At 54.7% G+C, this 22269-nt stretch overlaps 3 protein-coding genes and 1 long non-coding RNA gene across 8 annotated transcripts in view; 2 read left to right on the plus strand and 2 right to left on the minus strand.

Moving 5' to 3' along the window:
- Positions 1-300: 300 nt before the first annotated feature.
- Positions 301-13544, minus strand: THBS3 (thrombospondin 3). 3 transcript variants are annotated; one of them, XM_011928314.1, is made up of 23 exons: positions 13361-13544; positions 11789-11995; positions 10653-10909; positions 10448-10550; positions 9088-9114; positions 8798-8880; positions 8661-8712; positions 8387-8535; positions 7522-7662; positions 7218-7295; positions 6678-6830; positions 6355-6465; positions 6158-6265; positions 5375-5534; positions 4919-5037; positions 4733-4785; positions 3120-3313; positions 2752-2930; positions 2589-2637; positions 2172-2368; positions 1751-1923; positions 694-833; positions 301-609 (listed from the first exon to the last, which is right to left on the minus strand). In XM_011928314.1, exons 1-23 carry the CDS (start codon positions 13437-13439, stop codon positions 551-553), a joined length of 2871 nt encoding a protein of 956 aa, XP_011783704.1. In that variant the 5' UTR covers positions 13440-13544; the 3' UTR covers positions 301-550. The 3 variants fall into 3 exon arrangements, with proteins under 3 accessions (XP_011783704.1, XP_011783706.1, XP_011783707.1); XM_011928316.1 differs by lacking the exon at positions 9088-9114; XM_011928317.1 differs by lacking the exons at positions 10448-10550; positions 10653-10909.
- Positions 1558-5490, plus strand: LOC105502034. Its single transcript, XR_001000273.1, has 3 exons — positions 1558-1727; positions 3114-3329; positions 5096-5490. It is a non-coding gene; the product is annotated as an uncharacterized LOC105502034 (long non-coding RNA).
- Positions 13545-13579: 35 nt separating the features above from the next.
- On the plus strand, positions 13580-19379 carry MTX1 (metaxin 1). Its single transcript, XM_011928313.1, has 9 exons — positions 13580-13755; positions 13968-14869; positions 15882-15951; positions 16088-16167; positions 17689-17781; positions 17947-18129; positions 18256-18332; positions 18793-18947; positions 19040-19379. Exons 2-9 carry the CDS (start codon positions 14288-14290, stop codon positions 19252-19254), a joined length of 1455 nt encoding a protein of 484 aa, XP_011783703.1. The 5' UTR covers positions 13580-13755; positions 13968-14287; the 3' UTR covers positions 19255-19379.
- A 1-nt stretch (position 19380) lies between these two features.
- GBA (glucosidase, beta, acid) overlaps positions 19381-22269 on the minus strand; it is a 42508-nt gene continuing 39619 nt past the window's right edge. For all 3 annotated transcript variants that reach the window (XM_011928311.1, XM_011928312.1, XM_011928310.1), the window contains 3 exons: positions 20594-20757; positions 20109-20225; positions 19381-20014 (listed from right to left, as the gene is read on the minus strand). In XM_011928311.1, the coding sequence (XP_011783701.1) occupies positions 19909-20014; positions 20109-20225; positions 20594-20757 (387 nt within the window). In that variant the 3' untranslated portion in view covers positions 19381-19908. The remainder of the gene's footprint in view (positions 20015-20108; positions 20226-20593; positions 20758-22269) is intronic.

Consider the following 22269-nt stretch of genomic DNA (forward strand, 5'->3'; position numbering starts at 1 on the left):
ACCCCTAGCGGGGCAGCCCCCGCCCTCCTGGCTCTCCATCCCGGCGGATCTTTGATAGACTGGAGTGTCGCCGCTGCCACCGTGAGTAAGTGGGGCTGGGAGGACTTCGGGCATCCTCCGACAGGCACCGTATCCTTCACTTAACTCCATCCAGCACCTCCCCCACCCACACCCCCAAATCAGCCAAACTTCCCCTAGATCCCTAACTTCCCCCCTCCCAAGCTTTCTCTTCTACTCCCCAATTCCTTCCACTTCCCCACCCTATCTCGGAAAATTCCTAAAATAAGCAGTTGCACTGGCTTAGAAAACAACCAGAACTTTATGGCAATGTGCTGTCATCTTTCCTGGGGTTAGTGCCTGAGTAATACCCCTTGAAAACTCATCCCCTGAACAGTGGGGCGACCACCCCTCTGGAACTGAACTCCTTTTGAGTGCCAGAGAAGGGTCTGCGGTTGGCTGAGGGGCTGTAGCTTAGACCTCAGGGTCTCCAGGGTGGACCCCAAGGCCAAAGGGTCTAAAATTCTGAATTCTGAATCCGGTGGCCTCCTCCTCACACCCTTCCCTGGAGCAGCTGCCTCCGGAATGGCTCAAAGTCCTCAGGCACTGTGTCTGAAGGGGAAATAAGTCAAGTCAGAGGATGTGGCTCTCCTGCAAGGCATGAAGGATCAGGTTGATCTCAATCGGTCACCTCACCATTGCATCGATACTGGAGATTGGACCAAATGATGTTTTCTTGGGAAAAGCAGAATACACCAAGACGCCCCCCTCGCATGGATGTGTCAATGATCACCCCAGAATCCGCCACAAGCTGGGGTCCCTCATAGAGCTTCACCCTGTCCAGGATTCCAGGATAGGAGTGTCCACTGGTGCTAGGGTGCCAGTGGGCACTCTGCCACCATGCCTGGGGCCCTGCTTTTCCCCAGCCCCCCTTGAGCTCACCAGGCCTGAGAGAGAAGGGAGGGAGGGAAAGGGAGGCAGGAAGGAGAAGGAAGGGGGGTGCTTTTCTCAGGCCTGGGGCCCCTAGCTCTTTGTCCAGCTCCTTTTGCATCTCAAAGCACCAGCCGCATTCCAAGCGAGGATTGGGTTGCCATGACGATCAGCACAATGGGCTGGGGGGTGAAGTCACCCGCTTCCCAGGCTCTAGTCTACCCCCTTTTATCCCCTGTCCTGGCACCCCACAGCCCCAGGCACCTTAAAGGGGAACCAACCCAGGTTCCTGGATTCTGGGCTCTTGGCCACGGAAAGTCCAGCCTCTAAGCAGACCCATTTCCCCTCCCTTCCTGTTCATCCCCACCAACTAGGGCTACTTGTTGGAGAGGAATGCAAAGTTGTGAACAAAGTGCTGAACCGAGGCCTGTGAAATCAGGGCCTTGGTTTTCTCTTCTGTAAATGATGATCCCTTCCAGGTCAGATGATCCTTATCCAGGTTGATAAGACAGATTCCAGGCCATACCAACTAAGGGACCAGATGTGATGTGCCCCTCCACAGATTGGCCTGGGTTTGGAGGCTTCTGGAGAACTGTAAAGGGCATCTAACCCAATGCCCTCATTTTACAGAGGGGAAAATAGGTCATGGAGGAGGAGTGACTTCACCAACATCACTCATAGGTGCTTGTGTCCGTGGTGAGAAGGGAGATGGAGAGAAGTGGCTGCAGTCCCCACCCATGGAGAGGTCACTGGTGAGTCCCAACTAAAGAGGAAGGACAGGCCCGGCCTGAGTCCCACAGGTGGGCTCGGCCCCTCTCCTTACCGAATGTAGCCAACTTGAGGCCGGTGCAGAAGCTGCCAGCGGTAGGAGGTCTTGTCCCGCCAGCCCACGTTTCGTGGGTCCGTCCACAGTAGCCGTACCTGATCGGGGGTGTGGCCAGTATGCCACAGGGCATTTCGGAGGTGCTCACCTGGGCCAGACACTGATGTCACTGCCTGGGAGACATTGGCAAAGACAGTGGGTCAACTGCAGAACTGGAGTGAGGGGAGACAACAGGTCGGTAAGTGCAGGTGAGAAAGGGAGTCAAGGCGGTCATGAAAATGCCCTGGGGCCCCAGAGAGCTGGCTCCAAGCCAGATGTCTGGGTAAGAGGGTTCCCAGTCAAGCAGTGGGGGAGGCCCTGGGGCTGCAGAGGAGAGCTTTGGGAAAGGGCCCTGGGTTGGGGAATCTGAGCAGCTGGGGACCTTGAGCTGCAGCCCGGGCTGGGCAACTGCCCGAAAGGGTGTAGCCTGCCAGTAGGTCTGCTCCGTCTGCTTCCACATGACCACGTAGAAGCGGCCACTGTCTTGATAACTGAAGAGAAAGCCTGCGTAGTCATCGTCAGTCACTGTGTTCACATGGAAGGTGCCTTCAAAGTCCACACCATTGAAGGCCGTGTATCCTGTGGTGGGGGTGGGATAAAAGTCAGGGGCAGCAAAGCTACTGGTGGCCCATCGTGGGGTGAAGTTGGGAAAGGATGCCTGCTGTGTGTGTGGCCGGCTTGTGCCACTGCCTTCTCTCTCACCACTTTGCCCATTCTCCCTGTTTGTTTCCTCCCCTACCCTCTGCCCCTATAGGATTCCTCCATTTGGAAGTGATTGAACTGTATATCCCTTACATACCAACTGCCAAGCCAGGGTCACTGTTCATGGTCTGAACGATTTCCATGCCCTGGGGTTGTATAGTAAAGAAAAAGCTGTGATGCAGGTTGTGCTATCCCTCCCAGGCCCCCCCGCCCCAGTAGCCCTGTCTGATAGCACCTGCCCAGCCCACTGCCCTGAGTACCTGGTTGAGCACAACCCAGTTTGGGTCAATCTGAGCATCACCCTCAGGATCCAGGACGACGGTCTGATAGGCCCGAAAATCCGTAAGCGTTACCTCTGCACTTTCGGGACACACATCCAGGGGGTCGACCACAGCATCATTGTCAAAGTCATCCTCACACACATCACCAACGCCATTGCCTGGGCAGAGTGAGGCTGGGTGCTCAGGAAGGCCCTGGCCACTGCCATTAGGCAACAATACCACCTGTTGGGCCTTGCATTCCTGACTTCTTTCCCCACCTTGCTGTTCCTCACTTCCCAACGGGGCTTGCTGCCTTCAGCTGGGCAAAGGCAACACCAGTCTAATGCGCTCTGGGTCCCCAGGCTTACCATCTGAGTCCTTCTGATTGGGATTGGGTACCAGGCGGCAGTTATCAGGACCAGGAGGCACGTAATCTGGGATGCCATCATTGTCATCATCCCCATCACACTCATCTCCAAGTCCATCGTTGTCTGAGTCCAGCTGGGAGCTATTTGGCAGCTGTGGGCAGTTGTCCTTGGTGTCCTGATGCCCATCCCCATCACTAATCAGAAGAACAGGTACCAAATAAAGGCTTTAAAGGTACTCCTTGTCCTTCCCCTTGCTTCTGCCTGGGAGCCTCTGGAATCTACTCTCCATATAATCAACCTCTGGCAGTCAGTTTTGTGAGGTGAAGGTCCAGCAGTAGGAATGGAGGGATGACTATAAGAATGACTTCCTGCTCAATAGCGATAGAGAATTAAGGCTAAATCATAGAAGGAATTTAGAATATACTATGGCCCGGGCACAGTGGCTCATGCCTGTATTCCCAGGACTTTGGGAGGCCAAGGTGGGCAGATCACCTGACGTCAGGAGTTCAAGACCGGCCTGGCCAACACAACGAAACCCTGTCTCTACTAAAAAAAAAATTAGCCGAGCTTGGTAGCACGCACCTGTAATCCCAGCTACTCAGGAGGCTGAGGCAGGGAAATCGCTTGAACCCTGGAGGCGGAGGTTGCAGTGAGCCGATACCACATCACTGCACTCCAGCTTGGGTGGCAGAGTGAGACTCCATCTCAAAAAAAATAGGAGGCCGGGTGCAGTGGCTCACACCTGTAATCCCAGCACTTTGGGAGGCTGAGGTGGGCGGATCACGAGGTCATGAGATCGAGACCATTCTGGTTAACACGGTGAAACCCCATCTCTACTAAAAACACAAAAAATTAGCCAGGTGTGGTGGTGGCTGTCTGCAGTCCCAGCTACTCGGGAGGCTGAGGCAGGAGAATGGCGTGAACCCAGGAGGCGGAGCTTGCAGTGAGCCGAGATCGTGCCACTGCACTCCAGTCTGGGCAGCAGAGCGAGTCTCAGAAAAAAAAAAAAAAAAAAAAGGATATACTAGAGGAAAGTAAAATATCCCCTATAAGAACTTGCATGTTGCCAGGCACAGTGGCTCACACCTGTAATCACAGCACTTTGGGAGGCAGAGGCTGGTGGATTACCTGAGGTCAGGAGTTCGAGACCAGCCTGGCCAATATGGTGAAACCCTGTCTCTACTAAAAATACAAGAATTAGCCAGGCTTGGTAGCACACGCCTGTAATCCCAGCTACTCGGGGAGGTTCGAGACCAGCCTGGCCAATATGGTGAAACCCTGTCTCTACTAAAAATACAAGAATTAGCCAGGCTTGGTAGCACACGCCTGTAATCCCAGCTACTCGGGGAGGTTCGAGACCAGCCTGGCCAATATGGTGAAACCCTGTCTCTACTAAAAATACAAGAATTAGCCAGGCTTGGTAGCACACGCCTGTAATCCCAGCTACTCGGGGAGGTTGAGGCAGGAGAATCACTTGACCCTGGGAAGCAGAGGTTGCAGTGAGCCAAGATCGTGCCACTGTACTCTAGCCTGGGTGACAGAGCAAGACTCCGTCTCAAAAACAAAAAACAACAAAAAAAGAAATACCTTGCATCGCTTGATCAAGACCTTACCTATCTTCATTGGTATCACAGACATCCCCCACCAAGTCGCTGTCTGCATCTGTCTGAGAGAGAGGGACCTGTTCTCACCATCTCTTTATAACTCTGAAGAGGGTGATCTGACCACTTCCCATCCAAAGGGCTGGGGCTTCATCCATCAGTACTCTCATCCCTCCCGTCCTTACCATCCCCCTGTACCTGGGTAGGATTGCTCATTTCAGGACAGCTGTCACAAGCATCTCCCACCCCGTCCTCATCCCTGTCTGTCTGTAGTGGGTTGGGGACTTTAGGGCAATTGTCCAATCCATTGGGGATGCCTAGAAGACATGGGTAGCACAAGGTTGTTAATAGAACACGCCATACTCTCTCTCCTAGGTTGGTGAAAGTCCCGAACTTTGTCTCCCCACCTAGAGGACAACTGGTCAGGAAATCTGCCTGTTTCTTGTCTCACACTCTAGTCCACACTCTGCCCAACGCTACGCCCTACCTCACATTCCCATTGACATCTGCTGCAGGTAATCTCTCCTCGCCCAGGCCAGCGTCCACAAGCCTGCCTCCCCAGTTCACAGAGACTTCCTAGCTTCCCTTCGTCATCCCTACCTGATCCAAATTCTTACAGGTCCCCCAGCCACCCCTTCAGCCCCAGGCCTGCACCATCCCCATCCACGTCGTTGTCACAGGCATCTCCTTCCCCATTGCCATCTGTGTCCTTCTGGTCATTGTTGGGAACGTTGGGGCAATTGTCACAGGCATCACCAAATGAATCTGTATCTGAGTTCTGTTGGTCTTTGTTGGGGAACAGCCGGCAGTTGTCCTGGGCAGAGGGGTGGGAGGGGAAGGGTCAGGTCTCCCCTAAATCACTTGTCATCTTGCACCTACCTTGTCACTGTATCCTTTTCTTTTCTTTTCTTTTTTTTTTTTTTTGAGACAAAGTCTCACTCTGTGGCCCAGGCTGGAGTGCAGTGGCCGGATCTCAGCTCACTACAAGCTCCGCCTCCTGGGTTTACGCCATTCTCCTGGCTCGGCCTCCTGAGTAGCTGTGACTACAGGCGCCCGCCACCCCGCCCGGCTAGTTTTTTTTTTTTTTTTTTTTGTATTTTTTAGTAGAGACGGGGTTTCACCGTGTTAGCCAGGATGGTCTCCATCTCCTGACCTCGTGATCCGCCCGTCTCGGCCTCCCAAAGTGCTGGGATTACAGGCTTGAGCCACCGCGCCCGGCCACACTGTATCCTTTTCTAAGATCACACTCTTGTGATGGACAAACTATTCAGCACAGTCCCACCCACCCAGCCTCCTTGTCCTGGGCATGAGGTTTTTGCCTCTCTGATTTGGAGTATTGGGCCCTTCCTAGAGAGCTGCCAAATGAGGTAAGAGAGGCACTGAGAGGACAGGAGGAGAGGAGAGGAGCTTCAAGGGGCAGGGCAATCTGGGAGTCACCTCAACATTCTTGATCCCATCCCCATCAGCATCGTCATCACACTGGTCCCCCACACCATCATTATCAGCATCTTCCTGCCCAGAGTTGGGTGTCAAAAGGCAGTTGTCCTAAAGTTCAGGGGAAGAGAATGGATGAGTTCTGGCCTGACCCAGCCTGGGCTCCCCACTACGCCCCCTCACCCGCCTGCTCCCTGCACCTGTTTGCAGTGTTTGTTGTTGTCCATGCAGGGCAGTGCTTGGTCTGGATAGCCATCGATGTCTGTGTCAGTCCCACATACGTTCCCATTCCCAGCCCAGCCCACGTTACACTAGGGCAACACAAAGGGTAGGAGCTAGCAGTTTGGTCTGGCTCCCCTCCTCCCTCTATTTTCCCTGCTTCAGGTTCTATTCTCTCCACCAACCAGTTCCTGGGCTCAGGCCCACCTCTCTCCTGTGAAGGCCTGCAACCCAAGCCCTAAACATAGCCCTACCCCTTTCCCCAGACTCTCCCTTTTCCTTCCATGCCTGAAGCCTAGCTCACCTGGCAGGACACTGCACCATTGCGTTCAAAGAGACAGTGAGCATGGATGTGGCAGGGACTATGGGCTGGGCTGTGGCAGGTCCGGGCTGGGAGGCAGCCCTGGCTCTGGTTGCCCAGGAAACCCAGGCGGCAGGGACCACACTTGAAAGAGCCCTAAGAGTGGAGAGGCGGCATCTTAGGAAGGAGGATGAGCCCACCAGGCACCCAGGACCAGCACTGCCCCACCTGCAGGGTGTGGGCTGGGCACTCGGCTATGCCGGGCACATCAGTATCTCCTTTAGGTTCTCATGACAGCCTTTCAGGGTGGATAACAGCCTTGGTTTTCAGATGAGGAAGCTGAGGCTCAGAAAAGTTAAATAACCTGCCAAAGAGCTAGCAAGAGGCAAACCAGTATTCCAAACCAAGTCCATGTGAACACCTAATCTGTGTAGTATCCTAGGGAGGAGGAAAGGCAGCAGGAAATTTGAAGGTAAGAAGGGGCAAGGGTTGGGGTTTTACCATTCCCACCACCCCAGAATACACTCAGGGTATTCAGCTCACCACAGTGTTGGTGCAGATGGAGTTTGGGTCACAGCCACCATTGTTGCCATCATTGCATTCATCGATGTCATTGCAGACCTGAAGGGGCAGACTTTGGGTGGAACCAGACCTATGGTGGGTCTCCTCAGATACAGCAGAGGACACTGGTATGGCCTTATCTGTGAACATCAACATTAAGCCCAGACCCAAAGCCGATGCAAAGCCATCCATGTCCCATTCATCACAAGGGTCCCATGTCCAACCCAGAAGCCCCTGGCCTCTACAAGGCCAAGATCCCTTGTCCGCACACACTACCCAGTCTGACCTGTTTGCTGGCCCGGGCATAGTCAATGCCCACACCAGACACCTGTGTGCCCTTGTACCCTCGAGGACAGGCCTCACAGTGGAAGCCGGGCATGGTGTTGATGCAGCTGGAGCCCGGGAAACAGGGGTCAGCGTGAGCACACTGGGGACCAGATGAGAAGGCAGAGGTCAGGCCACCCTCTGGGAAACTCAGGCCCCTGCCTGTGATCCATGAACCATTGCTCCAGGTCTCCCCTTTGTGCAGCTCTCCCCACACAACCGCCTTGTGCTCCTGGTCCCCACCCTGCTTCCCTCGGGGTTCCCTCTCTCCCTCCCCATGCGCCTGGTTTCCATCTCAAGCCTCCCCTGCAGTTTCCCCAGCTCCTTCCCTGTGTGGCCTTCAGTCTTTGCCCCAGGCCTTCTGTCTCTCCCATGTTGCATTTCTCTTCTTGCCTCTGACCTCTCCTAAACTCCAAATTCCTCTCCTCTGGACCAGCATTTTTTTTTTTTTTTTTTTTGGAGACAGAGTCTCGCTGTCACCCAGGCTGGAGTGCAGTGGCCGGATCTCAGCTCACTGCAAGCTCCGCCTCCCGGGTTCACGCCATTCTCCTGCCTCAGCCTCCCGAGTAGCTGGGACTACAGGCGCCGGCCACCACGCCCGGCTAGTTTTTGTATTTTTTAGTAGAGACGGGGTTTCACCGTGTTAGCCAGGATGGTCTCGATCTCCTGACCTCGTGATCCGCCTGTCTCGGCCTCCCAAAGTGCTGGGATTACAGGCTTGAGCCACCGCGCCCGGCCCTGGACCAGCATTTATCCCACCCTCTTGGGCTTCTCCTGACATCCTCACCCCAGTTTTCTGTACCCTTCTGGGCTCTGCCCTCCCCCACCTCATTGATGTCACTGCAGTGGGTGCCGTTGCCCTGCAGGCCGGGGGGGCAGGGCCCACAGCGGTAGCCTGGGTACTCGTACACTTCCATGCAGTCCACACCTCGGAAGCAGGGATTGGGGCTGCAGTGGGAACGCTGCTCATGGAAGCCTGAGGGGTGGACACAGTCAGAGCTACCCGGTGGTCATTATTTAAGCCACGAGAAGGGAAAGCCAAAGCCATTGGGTGGGGAACGTGGCACTGTCATCTGGAGCCTCCCCTGCTCTCCCACTCACCGCACACCTGACACTCCATAATGGTGTTTCGGATCAGGGACATTTCCTTCACCTGGAGAACGATGGGGAGGAGTCAGCACTTGACATCTGCCATCCCACCCCAGAATCAGTGCCACCCTTCACCGGCCCACCCAAACCTGGTCTCGTATATCATCCCGCAGCTCCACCAGGATCTGGTTGAAGAGGGTGAGTTGGGTGACCAGCGCCTTGGTCTGCTCCCCTGTCAGGACCCAGGGTGTGAGGGGCTCAGTACCGGAGCACCAGTCCTGGGCCCTCCATGGGCAATAAGCCTGCACATGCCACGGCTGCCCACTTCTGCCTTTAAACCTACTACACTCCTGACTGAAGAGGACTTAGTTTCAGGCAGCTGCCAGAGCCTGGGGCCTCCTCCCCCATCCCTGCTTCCGCTTCAGTGTGGCCTACTCACCTAGAATGGAGTGCAGTGCATTGGTCACTGGAGAGGAGAAGAAAACATAGTCAGAGGGGTGAGGTGAAGTGAAGAGAGGCCTGGCTGGTGAGGAGGAAGAAGGAAGGTGAGGACAGGGACAGGGCTGGAGCCCCAGAATAAAGATGGGGTGCTGGATACTGGGAGGGTAGAGCTGGCAGACAAGCAGTGCCAGCTTCTTCCACAGGGCAAAAGGCCCTCTAAGGGAGTTGCTTCACAGGAAGTCAAAACCCAAATCCTCCTGGTTCCTAGGCATGGTAATGGCAGAAGGGATGGACCCAAAGCAGGGCCAGGGCCCCAGTACATCCCATTCCCTTCTGTTTTTTTTTTTTTTTTTTTTTGAGACAGAGTCTTGCTCTGTTGCCCAGGCTAGAATGCAGTGGCGTGATCTCAGCTCACCACAACCTCCACCTCCCAGGTTCAAGCGACTCTCCTGCCTCCGCCTCCCAAGTAACTGGACTACAGGTACCCACTACCATGCCCAGCTAATTTTTTGTATTTCTTAGTAGAGATGAGGTTTCACCATGTGGGCCAGGCTGGTCTTGAACTCCTGACCTTGAGTGATCAGCCCACCTCGGCCCCCCAAAGTGCTGGGAATACAGGTGTGAGCCACCACTCCCAGCCATCCCATTCCCTTCTTCAAGAGCTCTCCCTCAAATATCTGGGGAGGTTTTATTTAGCTGAGAGCTTCTGAACATCCCTGTCAGAGAGAGCAGGCAGATGGGCAATGCTCAGAGAAATTGCTGGTGACAGCTGCCAGTGGGAACTATAAAAGACTCGAGACCAGGTCGCGCACAGTGGCTCATGCCTGTAATCCCAGCACTTTGAGAGGCCAAGGTGGGTGGATCACTTGAGATTAGGTGTTCGAGACCAGCCTGGCCAATGTGGTGAAACCCCATCTCTACTAAAAATACAAAAATTAGCCGGGTATGGTGGTGGGTGTCTGTAATCCCAGCTACTTGGGAGGCTGAGGCAGGAGAATCACTTGAACCCAGGAGGTGGAGATTGCAGTGACCCAGATTGCACCACTGCACTCCAGCCTGGGCAACAGAACAAGACTCCATCTCCAAAAAAAAAAAAACAAAATACTCGAGACCAGTATCTCTTGGTCAGCCAAGACCAAGCAATTAACTAATTCCTCTCTTGGATCGCTTTTTTTTCTGGGATGGCTGTATTGGAGATTGTGGAGTCAGGTAAAAGATTTGGAATAACAGAGTTAGAAACCCTAAGAACAGGTGAGCCAAAAGAATGGGTTTTAAGGGAGAGGGAGGTCAAGAAGACAGGAGTCACCAAAGGCCACAGGACCCATGGTCCAATGTCAGCAAACAAGTCTCTGTGTTACCTGCACTGTGGATGGACTCGTCCCCTTGGAATGGACACTCACTCAGGGCTCCTACCCGGGCCATGGACCCACCCAGAATAATTTTCATAGATTCCACAAAGCCCTGGGGGGATAGCAGCAGAGTAAGGTGGGAAGGTCTACTAACCCCTTCCCCAACTGGTGCAAACTCTATTTCCACAGAACTCAGAGGTTCCTCCCAGCTCACCTGCATCCTCAAATATGCCTTCTGTCCAGTCCTAATCTCCAGCCCATCGACCTCTGCTGGAGGAATGGGGGCCAGTGCTGGAAGGCCTGCATGTTGGTCACCCAGTTTGCAGTCCACATAGAGATGTAAAGCAGGGCTGGGTCTGGAGGGACCTCGGAGTCGCAGGAGAACCGTGTGTGTGCGACCATCGGCCAGGCCTGCTTGCTGTAGGTTCACGGCGTGGACTTTGCCATCCTCCCGCTGGTATCGCACCAGTACTGCCCAGGAGGGGAGATCAGTATGGGTGCTATCCCCTTCCCCCTGCCTCCCAGCTGAGCCTTGGATCAACTCTGCTGGATACCACATCTTTAGGGCCCCCATCCCTAATTCTACTATGTAGCTGTCAACACCTTGTATGTAATAGGTACACAATAAATGTTTTTGAAATTGGTTTAGAGGCCAGGCACGGTGACTCACACCTGTAATCCCAGCACTTTAGGAGGCCAAGGTGGGCAGATCACTTGAGGTCAGGAGTTTGAGAACAGCCTGGTCAACATGGTGAAACCCTATTTCTACTAAAAATACAATAGTTAGCCAGGCGTGGTGGTGGGCACCTGTAGTCCCAGCTACTCAGGAGGCTGAGATAGAATCGCTTGAACCCAGGAGGTGGAGGTTGCAGTGAGCTGAGATTGTACCACTGCACTCCAGCCTAGGTAACAAAGCGAGACTCTGTTGGAAAAAATAATTGGTTTAGAGACAAATACTTTCTTAGTATTCATTGGTATCAGATGACTCTGTCCTCTCCTATGGTGACAGCTGGTTCTGTGGCCACTGAACTGTTCCAGGGATCTGAAAGACCTTTCTATATCACCGCTGAGGCACAGAGACATGCCTCACCCTCCCTCCAAGCATCCCCAAGTACAACCTCCCATCCCTACAAATATCAGGACTCAAGCTTCACTCTATTGTTTGGTACATGGCCTCTTAAAGCACCTTGTAAGCACCCCATACCAGGCGCCCCTGATGTCTGGTGGGCCTGATGGGACCTTGGTCCCCAGTGGAGGCCAAGGAGAATGAGGAAGCACTTGTGAAGTAGGGATGAGGGAGAATGCTTAAAAGAGGTCACCATTGCAGGAAAGGAGATGCCCACCAGTCACCTTTGTTGATCTTGCCTACAACAGAGGCCTCCAGCCATCGCGTGTTGTCTTGGCGAGAATAGAGGCCAAAGAGGACACCACCCTGCTTGGGGGGCAGGCGGAAGGTGGACAAGAGGTAGATGTCCCCAGCAGTGAGCAGGGCTGTCCGGATCTTCTCTGCCACAGCTACCATCTGCCGAGACTCGCCCACAGTCAGCAGGTCAATTACTGGTCAGGCAGGGGTTATCAAGGTTAGAGAATGGGATCAAATGCTAAGGTATGCCCTCCCCTGAGCCCACATCACCCCCTACTCCCATCACCAGGCAGTGTTAGTCACCTCAAAATTCAACCCTTGGCTGGGCACAGTGGCTTGCACCTGTAATCCCAGCACTTTGGGAGGCTGAGGTGGGTGGATCGCCTAAGGTCAGGAGTTTGAGACCAGCCTGACCAACATGGTGAAACCCCGTCTCTACTAAAAATACAAAAACAACAACAACAAAAACTAGCCGGGCATGGTGGCGGGCGCCTGTAATCCCAGCTACTCAGGAGGCTGAGGCAGGAAACTCGCTTGAACCTGGGAGGCAGAGGTTGCAGTGAGCCGAGATCACGCCACTGCACTCCAGCCTAGGCAACAAGAGTGAAACTCCGTCTCAAAAAAACAAAACAAAACCTCAACTCTTGTTGCTCTCAGAAGACAGCCGTTGTGCCTTCCTTTCCCCATTATTGCCTATTACCACCTTCTGGGAACCTGCAGGTTTGAGGCACACTTGGAAACACAGAAACAGCACCCCACACATTTGAGATGCCCCCACCAGGTGGCGCAAAGGAGATGCTGTGCTGATCCCCCTCAGGAGTGGCACCTGGTTCCCACAACGCAGAAACGGGAGGCAGTTTCTCTTTCCACTCCTGGATTTGGCTCGTTCCACACCCTAGTTCCTCTCCTCCCATCCTAGGGGTACAGCACACTCGCTCTGGATAAGAACAGTTGCCCACCGAGGGCTCTGACCCTCCCACCATCTGGGCTATCTCCCACGGGAATGTAGGACCCAGCTCCTCTGCCTCCTGTGTCCTGGCCAATCTGTGGTTTTCCCTCCAGCCAGTAAAGAATCTATGCCTGTGTCATCTGCTCCAGCTACCTCTCCCACATCCATTGGCCCATCCCACCACCAGACCTCCGGGAGAGCCCAGGCTTCTTGGTCCCCACCCCCGCCCTGTCCTTGGGCAGCCAGGAGCCCAAAGGGATGAAGCCCAGGGACCTACAGTATGCCCACCTTCAGGCTGCTCTCCCGGACCCTAGGGTGCCTACAGATGCTCAGGAACCACCCCAGCCAGGCAGCCTGGGCATCCAGTTCCTGAGTCCTCTGCCCTGGCCTCATGCCTGACCCTGGCCCGTTCCAACTCCCCCACTACTCTGTGGTGCCCACTCCTGTCCACCAGGCCATAATTTCACCAACCCTAGGCAGTCTAACGTTTTCCTCTGGCTCACTTTCTGGCCTCTTCCCTCTCCCCTTACCCACATGCTCTCTGCTACTTGGGTTGAGGGAAAATGGGGAAGACCCACAGAGCGGTCTAAGAGGATGGAGACAGGCTTACCCTGCAGGTCCTGACTGGCAGATGCGAAAGAGCAAAGGAGGAGAAGAGCCAGGGCCCCCCGAAGTTCCTGCGTCTCCATGCCTTTCAGCCGGCTCACTACCCCTGGCAGGCAGGCAGCTGGGAGGGGAAAAGGCTAGGCGGAGAGAGCAGGAGCCGGGGGGCGGAGGGACAGAGTTGGAGGGGGGGCTGAAACAAAGAGCTGCCAATCACCCTGGAGGCATCATCAGCTCTGGGAACCAGGGGCACTGGGAAAGAATCCTGGAGGCCTCCCTGCCTTCTACCTCTCCCTAATGATCCTCCCCCAGGTGCCTCCCTCTCCACAGTCATCACGTTGTTGGGGGTCTCCGCACACAGCACTACCGAATGCTGTTTTCTGGAAGCCACGATTGTGGGAGGCAAGCACCCCTGGCAGGGGCAGTGCTAGACAGTGGGCATTATTCCACAGCTGGCAGGAAAGGATGCCAAGGGAGTGGCCGAAACTAGCTTGCTATAGTGCCCAGGGATGCCCACATGGCATGAAGTTAGATGTTCTGGCGGAGCAAGTGCTCTTTATTAGGGTGAGAGTCCCCTGATACGTGCCTGTTTCTCCATTTTCCCTGATTCCTAGGAAAGCTTGGGAGTCTGGAAGCGTCTGACGGGAACTGACGGGAGAATCTAAAGCAGTGGTGAGGTCGGAGTGAAGAAACCAGGAAAGAGGAAAGGGACACCAGGGACAGGCGTAGAAGACCAGGGGGACAGGCGAGAAGCCAAGGACCAGACTGTGGAACACTGTGGGTACTAGCGCATGGGCCGTGACCCGGATGAAGCAGAGGGGCGCCTGAGTTCCCGTTACCTAAGCAACAGCCTGCGAGCCGCTCTTCCCCTCCCCCACCCAAACCCCAGCCCGGCCTTGCCTCCGGCCGCTGCCACCGCCCCTGTTTTGTTTCCATGGCGACAGGCGGCGCAGGGCCCGCTCCAAACATAACGCGCTGTGGAAAACATGCTGCTCGGGGGACCCCCCCCCGCAGTCCCCGCTCGGGGACGAGCCCCAAGGGGCCCCGGAGCAGTACAGGCCACGTGCAGTTTGGCAAGAGCCCTCAGACCTGGCCCGGGCGCACAAGACCCCGCTCTCCTGAGCCTGCTGCGCCTTCAGGGGCTCGGGGCTTCACTCAGCCGAGGCGCCGTGACTCGCTGAGGCGCGCCGGGCCGACAGCGCTGTCCCGCTACGTGGGCCACCTCTGGATGGGCCGGCGGCCGCCCTCCCCGGAGGCCCGCGGCCCAGTCCCCCGCAGTTCAGCTGCCAGTCGGACCAGAAGAAGCCTCGCCTCCCCGGGGACCTCCCCGGGCCCCCTGACCGCAACTACCGGAGGGGCGGTGGTAGGGGGCGGGTCCGTGCAGGGCAGGGCAGGAGCACACAAGGAAGTGTTTCCGGGACAGAGGGCGGGCAAGATGGCGGCGCCCATGGAGCTGTTCTGCTGGTCAGGGGGCTGGGGGCTGCCCTCAGTGGACCTGGACAGCCTTGCCGTGCTGGTGAGGGGTGGCGCTGGCGCACTCTGTTTTGCTCTGATGACTGGGGAGGGGGCCGAACTAGCCAGGCATCCAAACTTTGCCAGGGCTATTCAGCACGGGCGCAGTGGGGGAAACTGAGGCAGTCAAAGAGTGTACGTGGCAGATATGGGCTCAATGCCCTATGCTGTAGATTTCTAGGCTTAATGCAGCAATGAAAAGAAGCCTGGTTGGGAGTTAAGGTGATGGGTTCTAGTCCTTGCTCATCCACTCACTGGCTGTGTGACCTTGCGGAGATCCTTTCTCTTTGGGCGTTTTTTCTCCATTCGCAGGTTTACTAGGCAGGACTCTCTCAGGGACCCACTCTAGCTTGGAATTCCTCCCTTCTCCTCAGCCCCCTTTTCCTCTTCCTCCTCACTTAACAGCATTTACTGAGCCTATTGTTTGTTGGACCAAACGACTCACAGCCAGGCTTTGTAGAAAGAGCTTAGCAATCAGACAGACTCGTTTGCTTGATTTATTCATTGACTCCTTGCTTTAAAGAGCATCTATTAGATTTCTTCCAAATATTAAATATTGCCATGCAAAGATGAATAAAATATGTTCCCTCCGTTTGAGTTTACAGAAAGGCAGATAGGTAAGCAAATAAATATAATAAAATATTCACATATAAGTAAAATAGGAACAGATCATAGATACTGCCAAAGAGAAGGGCATGGTCAGTGCTTCCAAGAAGAGGGATACTAGTTAGGAAAAGCTTCTGAGGATAGATGTCCACTAGGTAGATGGCAAGGGAGGAGAAAGAGGAAAGGATTTTCCTGGCTGACCTGTAATCACGGACATGTCTGTAATCTCTCTGAGCCCTGTGTTGCCCATTTGCAAATAGAAATGGTAATGATTCCCCCTTTTTTTTCAAGACTGAGATACTAAGTACAGAGAATGGCACATAAGGTATTCAATAAATGTTATTTCTCTTCTTGATACTGCTGTGGGGGCCATGGCCCTGCCTTTCTGACTTCTGCTTCCTTCCCTGCAGACCTATGCCAGATTTACTGGTGCTCCACTGAAGGTACACAAGATCAGCAACCCCTGGCGGAGCCCTTCAGGTACCCAGTGTCCCTTGGGGGTAAGGAAGGGTATGTACAAGGGGAGAAGCAGGAGATGGGTAGGAATGTGTTGCAACTATGTATGACTAGGCAGCTAAGGGTCTGGTTGGTAGGTGTACTTCTCTCTCAATATTAGGAACTCTGCCTGCCCTTCGGACCAGTCATGGAGAGGTCATCTCAGTTCCACACAAGATCATCACCCACCTTCGAAAAGAGGTAGGTGACTTGGATAGAGGGGGCTGCCAGTAAGAGAAGTTCAGTCAATTCTGTACAATACACATTTATTGAGCACCAGATATATGCCATGCTAGATGTAGGTGACCCAGAGCATCAAGGAGCAATAGTCTGCTGGTGGAGACACACACACACAGTGTCACTGTGATGTATTAAAGCAGTCGGCAGGAGATGAAGCTCAGGGCACTGTGGGGATATCCAGAGGCACAGTACCTTCTGCCTGTCAGGTAGGGAGGGAGAGGAGCACAGGCTGAAGGAGAGTAGAAGACAGCAGTTGGCCTCTGATGGTGGCACTGGAGAGAGATTTCTAAGGGCCACTTCTCTGTTTCCAGGGACTAGGTTGGGCTAGATATGGGGCTCAGGATGGACAAGACTTACAGCCAGTTTGGAGAAGATGAAAGAGCATTACTAGAGGAGTAGGGAGGCCTAGGCTCTGCTCTTTACTCTGACATCGACTATGTGATCTTGGGCAGGCCACATAACCTCTCAGGGCTGGCACTCCCTTATTTGTAAAACTAGAGGGCTGGGCCAGCATGTTTTCCAAGGGTTCTTCTAGCATTGATGGTCAGGTTCCAAGAGGGAACACAGTGTCAGAAGTGGGACGTTCTTCCTCATTTCTAATTTCCCAAAGGTTAAGGACCTGGGGAATTAATTGAGAAGCCTGAAAAGAGAGGATCCAGATAAAAGACAAGGTTCCTGGCCCTGATTCCTTAGGTGTGAACAGAGCTTTTCCAGTTTCCAAAGTATTCTAAATTATTTCCTAACACAGGGGCATTGAGAGAAAGAGATTCTTACCCCCGTTCCACACGGGAGAAACTGAGGCTCAGGGAGATTTAAGGATCATGCTCAAGAGGTTATCTGGGGACAAAGTTTACTCAGGATGTGGAGGGGGATGCTGAGGAGCAGGGACTGGAGCCTGGGAAGGTAGGGCAGGCTGAGACCTGGGGGTATGGGTGGAATGTGTATGTGGTAGTGGTGTCTGGGCCATGGAATGAAGTGGAATAAATAGCAAGAGCTGGGCACTGAGGGAACCAGCTGCAGGGCCCTGGGTGTGGGTTCCCTGGATCCAGGGAGTGTGAGGATGGCTTTCCCTGGTTCCTGAGGCATGGACCAAGTCCCAGCCTGCATCTGAGCTCCGCTGTGCTAGCTTTGTGGTGTCTGGGTCGGGGAAGTTACCATTAGAAAGCTGCCGTCAGCAGGCGTCCTTCCAGCTTTCCATGGAAATTCTGGGAGCTGCTCCTAGTTTGCGGCAGAGCCTTCCCTCCTTCCCTGCATTGGGCGCTGGACCTTGACGGCCAGCAGGCTCCAAGGCCCAGGCTTTTTGCCAACAGCAACAGGCTACTGGCTGGGCCCAGGCAAGGGAGCCTTGGCAGGAAAAGTTCCTTGCTCTACCTCCACTACACTCAGAGGCCAGTGAGGGGGGTACCAGACAGGACTCCTTCCTCCTTGGTGAAGTGCCCCTGCAGCCCCCCAGTGTCCACGCCATGGATATTTTCTCCACAGAAGTACAATGCTGATTATGATCTGTCAGCTCGGCAAGGGGCAGACACCCTGGCCTTCATGTCCCTCCTGGAGGAGAAGTTGCTCCCGGTGCTGGTGAGTGTGCCCAGACCTCCCAGCATCCATGGTTAGCAGGGGAGGGGTTGGGCACACATAGACCCACCCAGAGACTCAGGACAGCATGGGGGTCAGAAGCCCACCTTGAATCAGACAGGTGCACTGGCTCAGACCTGCCTGTTTCTTCCTGCCTACCCAATCCAGGTACATACTTTCTGGATAGACACCAAGAACTATGTGGAAGTGACCCGGAAGTGGTATGCAGAGGCTATGCCCTTTCCCCTCAACTTCTTCCTGCCTGGCCGCATGCAGCGGCAGTACATGGAACGGCTAGAGCTGCTGAGTGGGGAGCACGTGCCTGAGGATGAGGAAGAGCTGGAGAAGGAGGTAGCTCTGAGACCGGGGCCTGTTGTATGAGATGAGCCCCAAGGATGCTGGCCAGGAATGGGAATGCTTAGGTGGGGAGGTGGAACTGTTCCCGCAGCTGCAAGCCTACCTGTGTCGTCCCTACAGCTGTACCGAGAGGCTCGGGAGTGTCTGACCCTGCTCTCTCAGCGCCTGGGCTCTCAAAAGTTCTTCTTTGGAGATGCGTGAGTCTGACTCCAAGAGGGTAATGGGTGGCTTGGAAGAAGATACAGGTTCAGATGGAGCAGCTGGGGCTGGGGCTGGGGTGGGCTCAGGCTCTGGACAGGAGGTCCTTGGGACAGATACTGGCCCTGCTGACAGTGGGCCTGTGTGTGGGGCCAGAGCCTTCTCAGAGGTACAAAAGGGTAGGGTGGGAGGGCAGCCAGGCACAGGAGGGGCCTGAAGAGCTGTGGGGCACTGAATGTGCCCTTTATGCAGCCCTGGGATAGAGCCCTATTCAGGGCCAGGCTGGCGCCACCTGGGGATCTCTCCCAATACCAGGTCTAGAACTGTGTGTCCTGTCCTTCCCTGATGGCCGCCTGCTGCCCAGAGCCCACCTCAAGGGCTGACTTTTCCTCCAGCTGCATCTTTACCCCTTCTGTCCCAGTGCTTCTCCTCCATCCCACCCTTCTCTCTCTGCTCCAGCCCTGCCTCCTTGGACGCCTTCGTCTTTAGCTACTTGGCCCTGCTGCTGCAGGCAAAGCTGCCCAGTGGGAAGCTGCAGGCCCACCTGCGGGGGCTGCACAACCTCTGTGCCTATTGTACCCACATCCTCAGTCTCTACTTCCCCTGGGATGGAGGTAAGGGGCAGATGGGAGGGGCAGCCCTGGGGAGAGTGGGCAGGGATCCCAGAACTAGTTCCCCTAACTCACCTTCCTTCCTTGACCCTCAGCTGAGGTACCACCGCCACGCCAGACACCAGCAGGCCCAGAGACTGAGGAGGAGCCATACCGGCGCCGGAACCAGATCTTATCTGTGCTGGCAGGACTGGCAGCCATGGTGGGCTACGCCTTGCTCAGCGGCATTGTCTCCATCCAGCGGGCAACGCCTGCTCGGGCCCCAGGCACCCGGGCCCTGGGCATGGCTGAGGAGGATGAAGAGGAATGATTTGTCCTCACGCTCCCAGGACTGGTTTTTCTACTCTCGTGCATTCCAGAGGCCCCCGTGCCTCCTCTTTGCTGGTACAGCCGGACGCGGGGTGCTGCCCCCCAGAATAAAGCCACTCACACTGACTGGGCTCAAACATTTTCTCCTTTAAGAGCTGCCATTTTTCCTGGCTAGTCCCACAGGAACCATCTGGGTGCCTGGGCACACCTGCTGCTTTAAGGCTTCCGCCCTGATGCTGACACTGCTGCTCCACGGGCCCAGTTCTGCATCTCCAGGAAAGACAAACAGTCTCCAGTTTTGGGCCCAGCTTTCCTAGTCTCTTCTTTTCCTTACCCTCACCCTTCATCTTGTGTTTGTACGACAGTGAGGTCACCCTAAGCCTGGGCCCAGGCCCAGTTTCCAAAACAAGCAGCACACAGTGCACGTTCACATAAGCATGGGGGCTGGGGGGACACTGGGGCTTACTGATCTTTTTCTAGGGGCCTCCAGCCCCTGGCACCACCTAGAGGGGAAAGTGAATCACCCAAACCACTGCCCTTGGGCTTATGTCGCTGTAAGCTCACCCTGGCCCTGCTGTGCCCTCTTTAGCCACAGACAGCGTGTGAGCTGACTCTGTCCCTTGAATGCCCAGGCTGAGCTTGAGTATCCACTCCATCACTGGCGACGCCACAGGTAGGTGTGAATGGAGTAGCCAGGTGAGATCGTCTCCAGGAAGCCCACGGCAGGATCCTTGATGGTAAGAGGCACATCCTTAGAGGAGCTAGGGAGTGGGGAGGAGAAGCTAAGAGCGTGATCCTGCCAAGGCCCCCGACCCTGTCTTCAGCCCACTTCCCAGACCCCACTATTGCCCTCACCGGTTTAGCACGACCACAACGGCAGAGCCATCGGGATGCATCAGTGCCACTGTGTCCAGGTCGTTCTTCTGACTGGCAACCAGCCCCACTCTCTGGGAGCCCTCAGGAATGAACTTGCTGAATGTGGGAACAGATGGTCAGAGTCCCTCGGGGTACCGCCCATGAAACCCTCATCTAAGAAGTCACCCACCCATATACCCACCTCATAACTCCTGCAGAAGCTCTGCCCTGGGTCTCTAGACCTGGAGCCATGCTGCTGGGCACTGACCCTGCTTTTCTACATCACAGTCCAGCCTCAGGCATTGGGGTTTCTGTTGCTACCTAGTCACTTCCTGCCTCCATGGTGCAAAAGGGGATGGGTGTGCCTCTCCCGAGGTTCCACCCTAAACACCTTCCTGCTCCCTTATGGTGTAGAGTGATGTAAGCCATCTGATGTAGGAGATGATAAGCCTGGTATGGAATGGGGGTGCCTGCCCTCCACTCACCTGAAGTGACCAAGGTGGTAGAACATGGGCTGTTTGTAAAACGTGTCCTTGGTGATGTCTACAATGACGGGACTGTCGACAAAATTACGCACCCAATTGGGTCCTCCTTCGGGGTTCAGGGCGAGGTTCCAGTCGGTCCAGCCGACCACATGGTACAGGAGGTTCTAGGGTAAGGACAAAGGCAAAGAGACAAAGGCTCAACACTGGGAGTCCCCAGAGACTGTAGGTAAAGGTCACATGAGGGAGAAGTGGCTGTGGGTAGCTCAGCCCTGTGGGGGGCACATTCCTTAGCTTCTAAGGAGTTGGGGGTGTGAAGATTGAGACATCTCAAGGGGAGCTGAGAAGTCTGAGGCAGGTGCAAGTGCCTTAGTAGTTGCAAAAGGGGCAATGACGTGTGCAGACCTGTGAAGGAAAGGCAAGACAGGGAATCATGGTTCCCCAGAATTGCCCAAAAGGGCAGGCTAGCTGGGGGAAGCTGGACAGGAAAGGTCTGTCAGTCTTTGGTGAGACTACTAAGGGGTCTGAGGTGTGCTTTGCAGGAAGGCAGACTGGGGTGGCTTACCGTGATGATGCTGTGGCTGTACTGCATCCCTCGATCCCAGGAGCCTAGCCGCACACTCTGCTCCCAGAACTTGGAGCCCACACAGGCCTCTGAGGCAAAGAGCATGGTGTTGGGGAACAGGCGGTGTGTCTCCCCTAGGGTGGCTTTGGCTGGAGCCAGAAAGTCCAGGTACCAATGTACGGCAATGCCATGAACATACTTAGCTGCCTCTGGGTCTGTCAGTACCTGCAAAGGAAAAGCAAGTGACCTTGGACCTTGCACACAGGCTTCTGGAACTTCTATTTCCTCTTGTAGGAATCCTGAAGATGGGTGGTGGGAAGAATGCAACTAGAGAAGTTTTGGGAGGGATTTTTTGTTTTTGTTTTTGAGACAGGGTCTCACTCTGTCACATAGGCTGGAGTACAGTGGCACAATCACAGCTCACTGCAGCCTCAAATTCTAGAATCAACTAAACCTCCCACCTTAGCCTCCAGAATAGTTGGGACTATAGGCGTGCCACCATCACACTCGGCTAACTTTTCTATTTTATTTTTATAGGGATGGGGTTTTACCATGTTTCCCAGGCTCATCTTGAACTCCTTAGGTCCACGTGATCCCCCCATCTTGGGTTCCCAAAGAGCTGGGATTATAAGCATGAGCTACCACCCCAAGCCTAGAGAGGTTTAAAGTGACAACTGTGGGATCCATGGCACCCTGGAGGTCCAGGGGAATGGTGCTCTAGGAATCCACAGTTGGGTAGAGAAATTGCTCTAAGTTTGGGAGCCAGTCATTTGGAGGCTAGATATGAAGGTCAATGGAGCACCAAGGAAGTCTGGGCCTTACCACCTTTGCCCAGTGGGGCAGCAGCAAGCGTTGGTCATCCAGCATGAGCAGGCGGACACTGTGGTGAGTACTGTTGGCGAGGGTAGGACCTAGGTCACGGGCAGTGAAGTCTCGCTGATGTTCAGGGGTGAAGCCCAGGCACTGGAAGGGGTATCCACTCAATAGCCCAGCAGAAGGCTTATTTTCTTTTCTTTTTTTTTTTTTTTTTGAGGCGGAGTTTCACTCTTGTTGCCCAGGCTGGAGTGCAATGGCACGATCTCGGATCACCGCAACCTCCGCCTCCCAGGTTCAA

This window comes from Colobus angolensis, unplaced genomic scaffold, assembly GCF_000951035.1.
Source record: "Colobus angolensis palliatus isolate OR3802 unplaced genomic scaffold, Cang.pa_1.0 Scaffold77, whole genome shotgun sequence".
In the NCBI taxonomy this organism is placed as follows: Eukaryota; Metazoa; Chordata; class Mammalia; order Primates; family Cercopithecidae; genus Colobus; species Colobus angolensis.

Bases quoted from the DNA above. Each gene is read 5' to 3' on its own strand.
- THBS3 (XM_011928314.1), bottom strand. From the start codon at position 13,439: ATGGAGACGCAGGAACTTCGGGGGGCCCTGGCTCTTCTCCTCCTTTGC. The intron at 7,663-8,386 runs GTGGGGGAGGGC...TCTGGTCCCCAG, and splicing joins ACTGCAGTGACATCAATGAG to TGTGCTCACGCTGACCCCTG. The intron at 4,786-4,918 runs GTACAGGGGGAT...CCTCTCTCTCAG, and splicing joins AAATGAGCAATCCTACCCAG to ACAGATGCAGACAGCGACTT.
- MTX1 (XM_011928313.1), top strand. From the start codon at position 14,288: ATGGCGACAGGCGGCGCAGGGCCCGCTCCAAACATAACGCGCTGTGGA. The intron at 14,870-15,881 runs GTGAGGGGTGGC...CCTTCCCTGCAG, and splicing joins TGGACAGCCTTGCCGTGCTG to ACCTATGCCAGATTTACTGG. The intron at 18,948-19,039 runs GTAAGGGGCAGA...CTTGACCCTCAG, and splicing joins CTACTTCCCCTGGGATGGAG to CTGAGGTACCACCGCCACGC.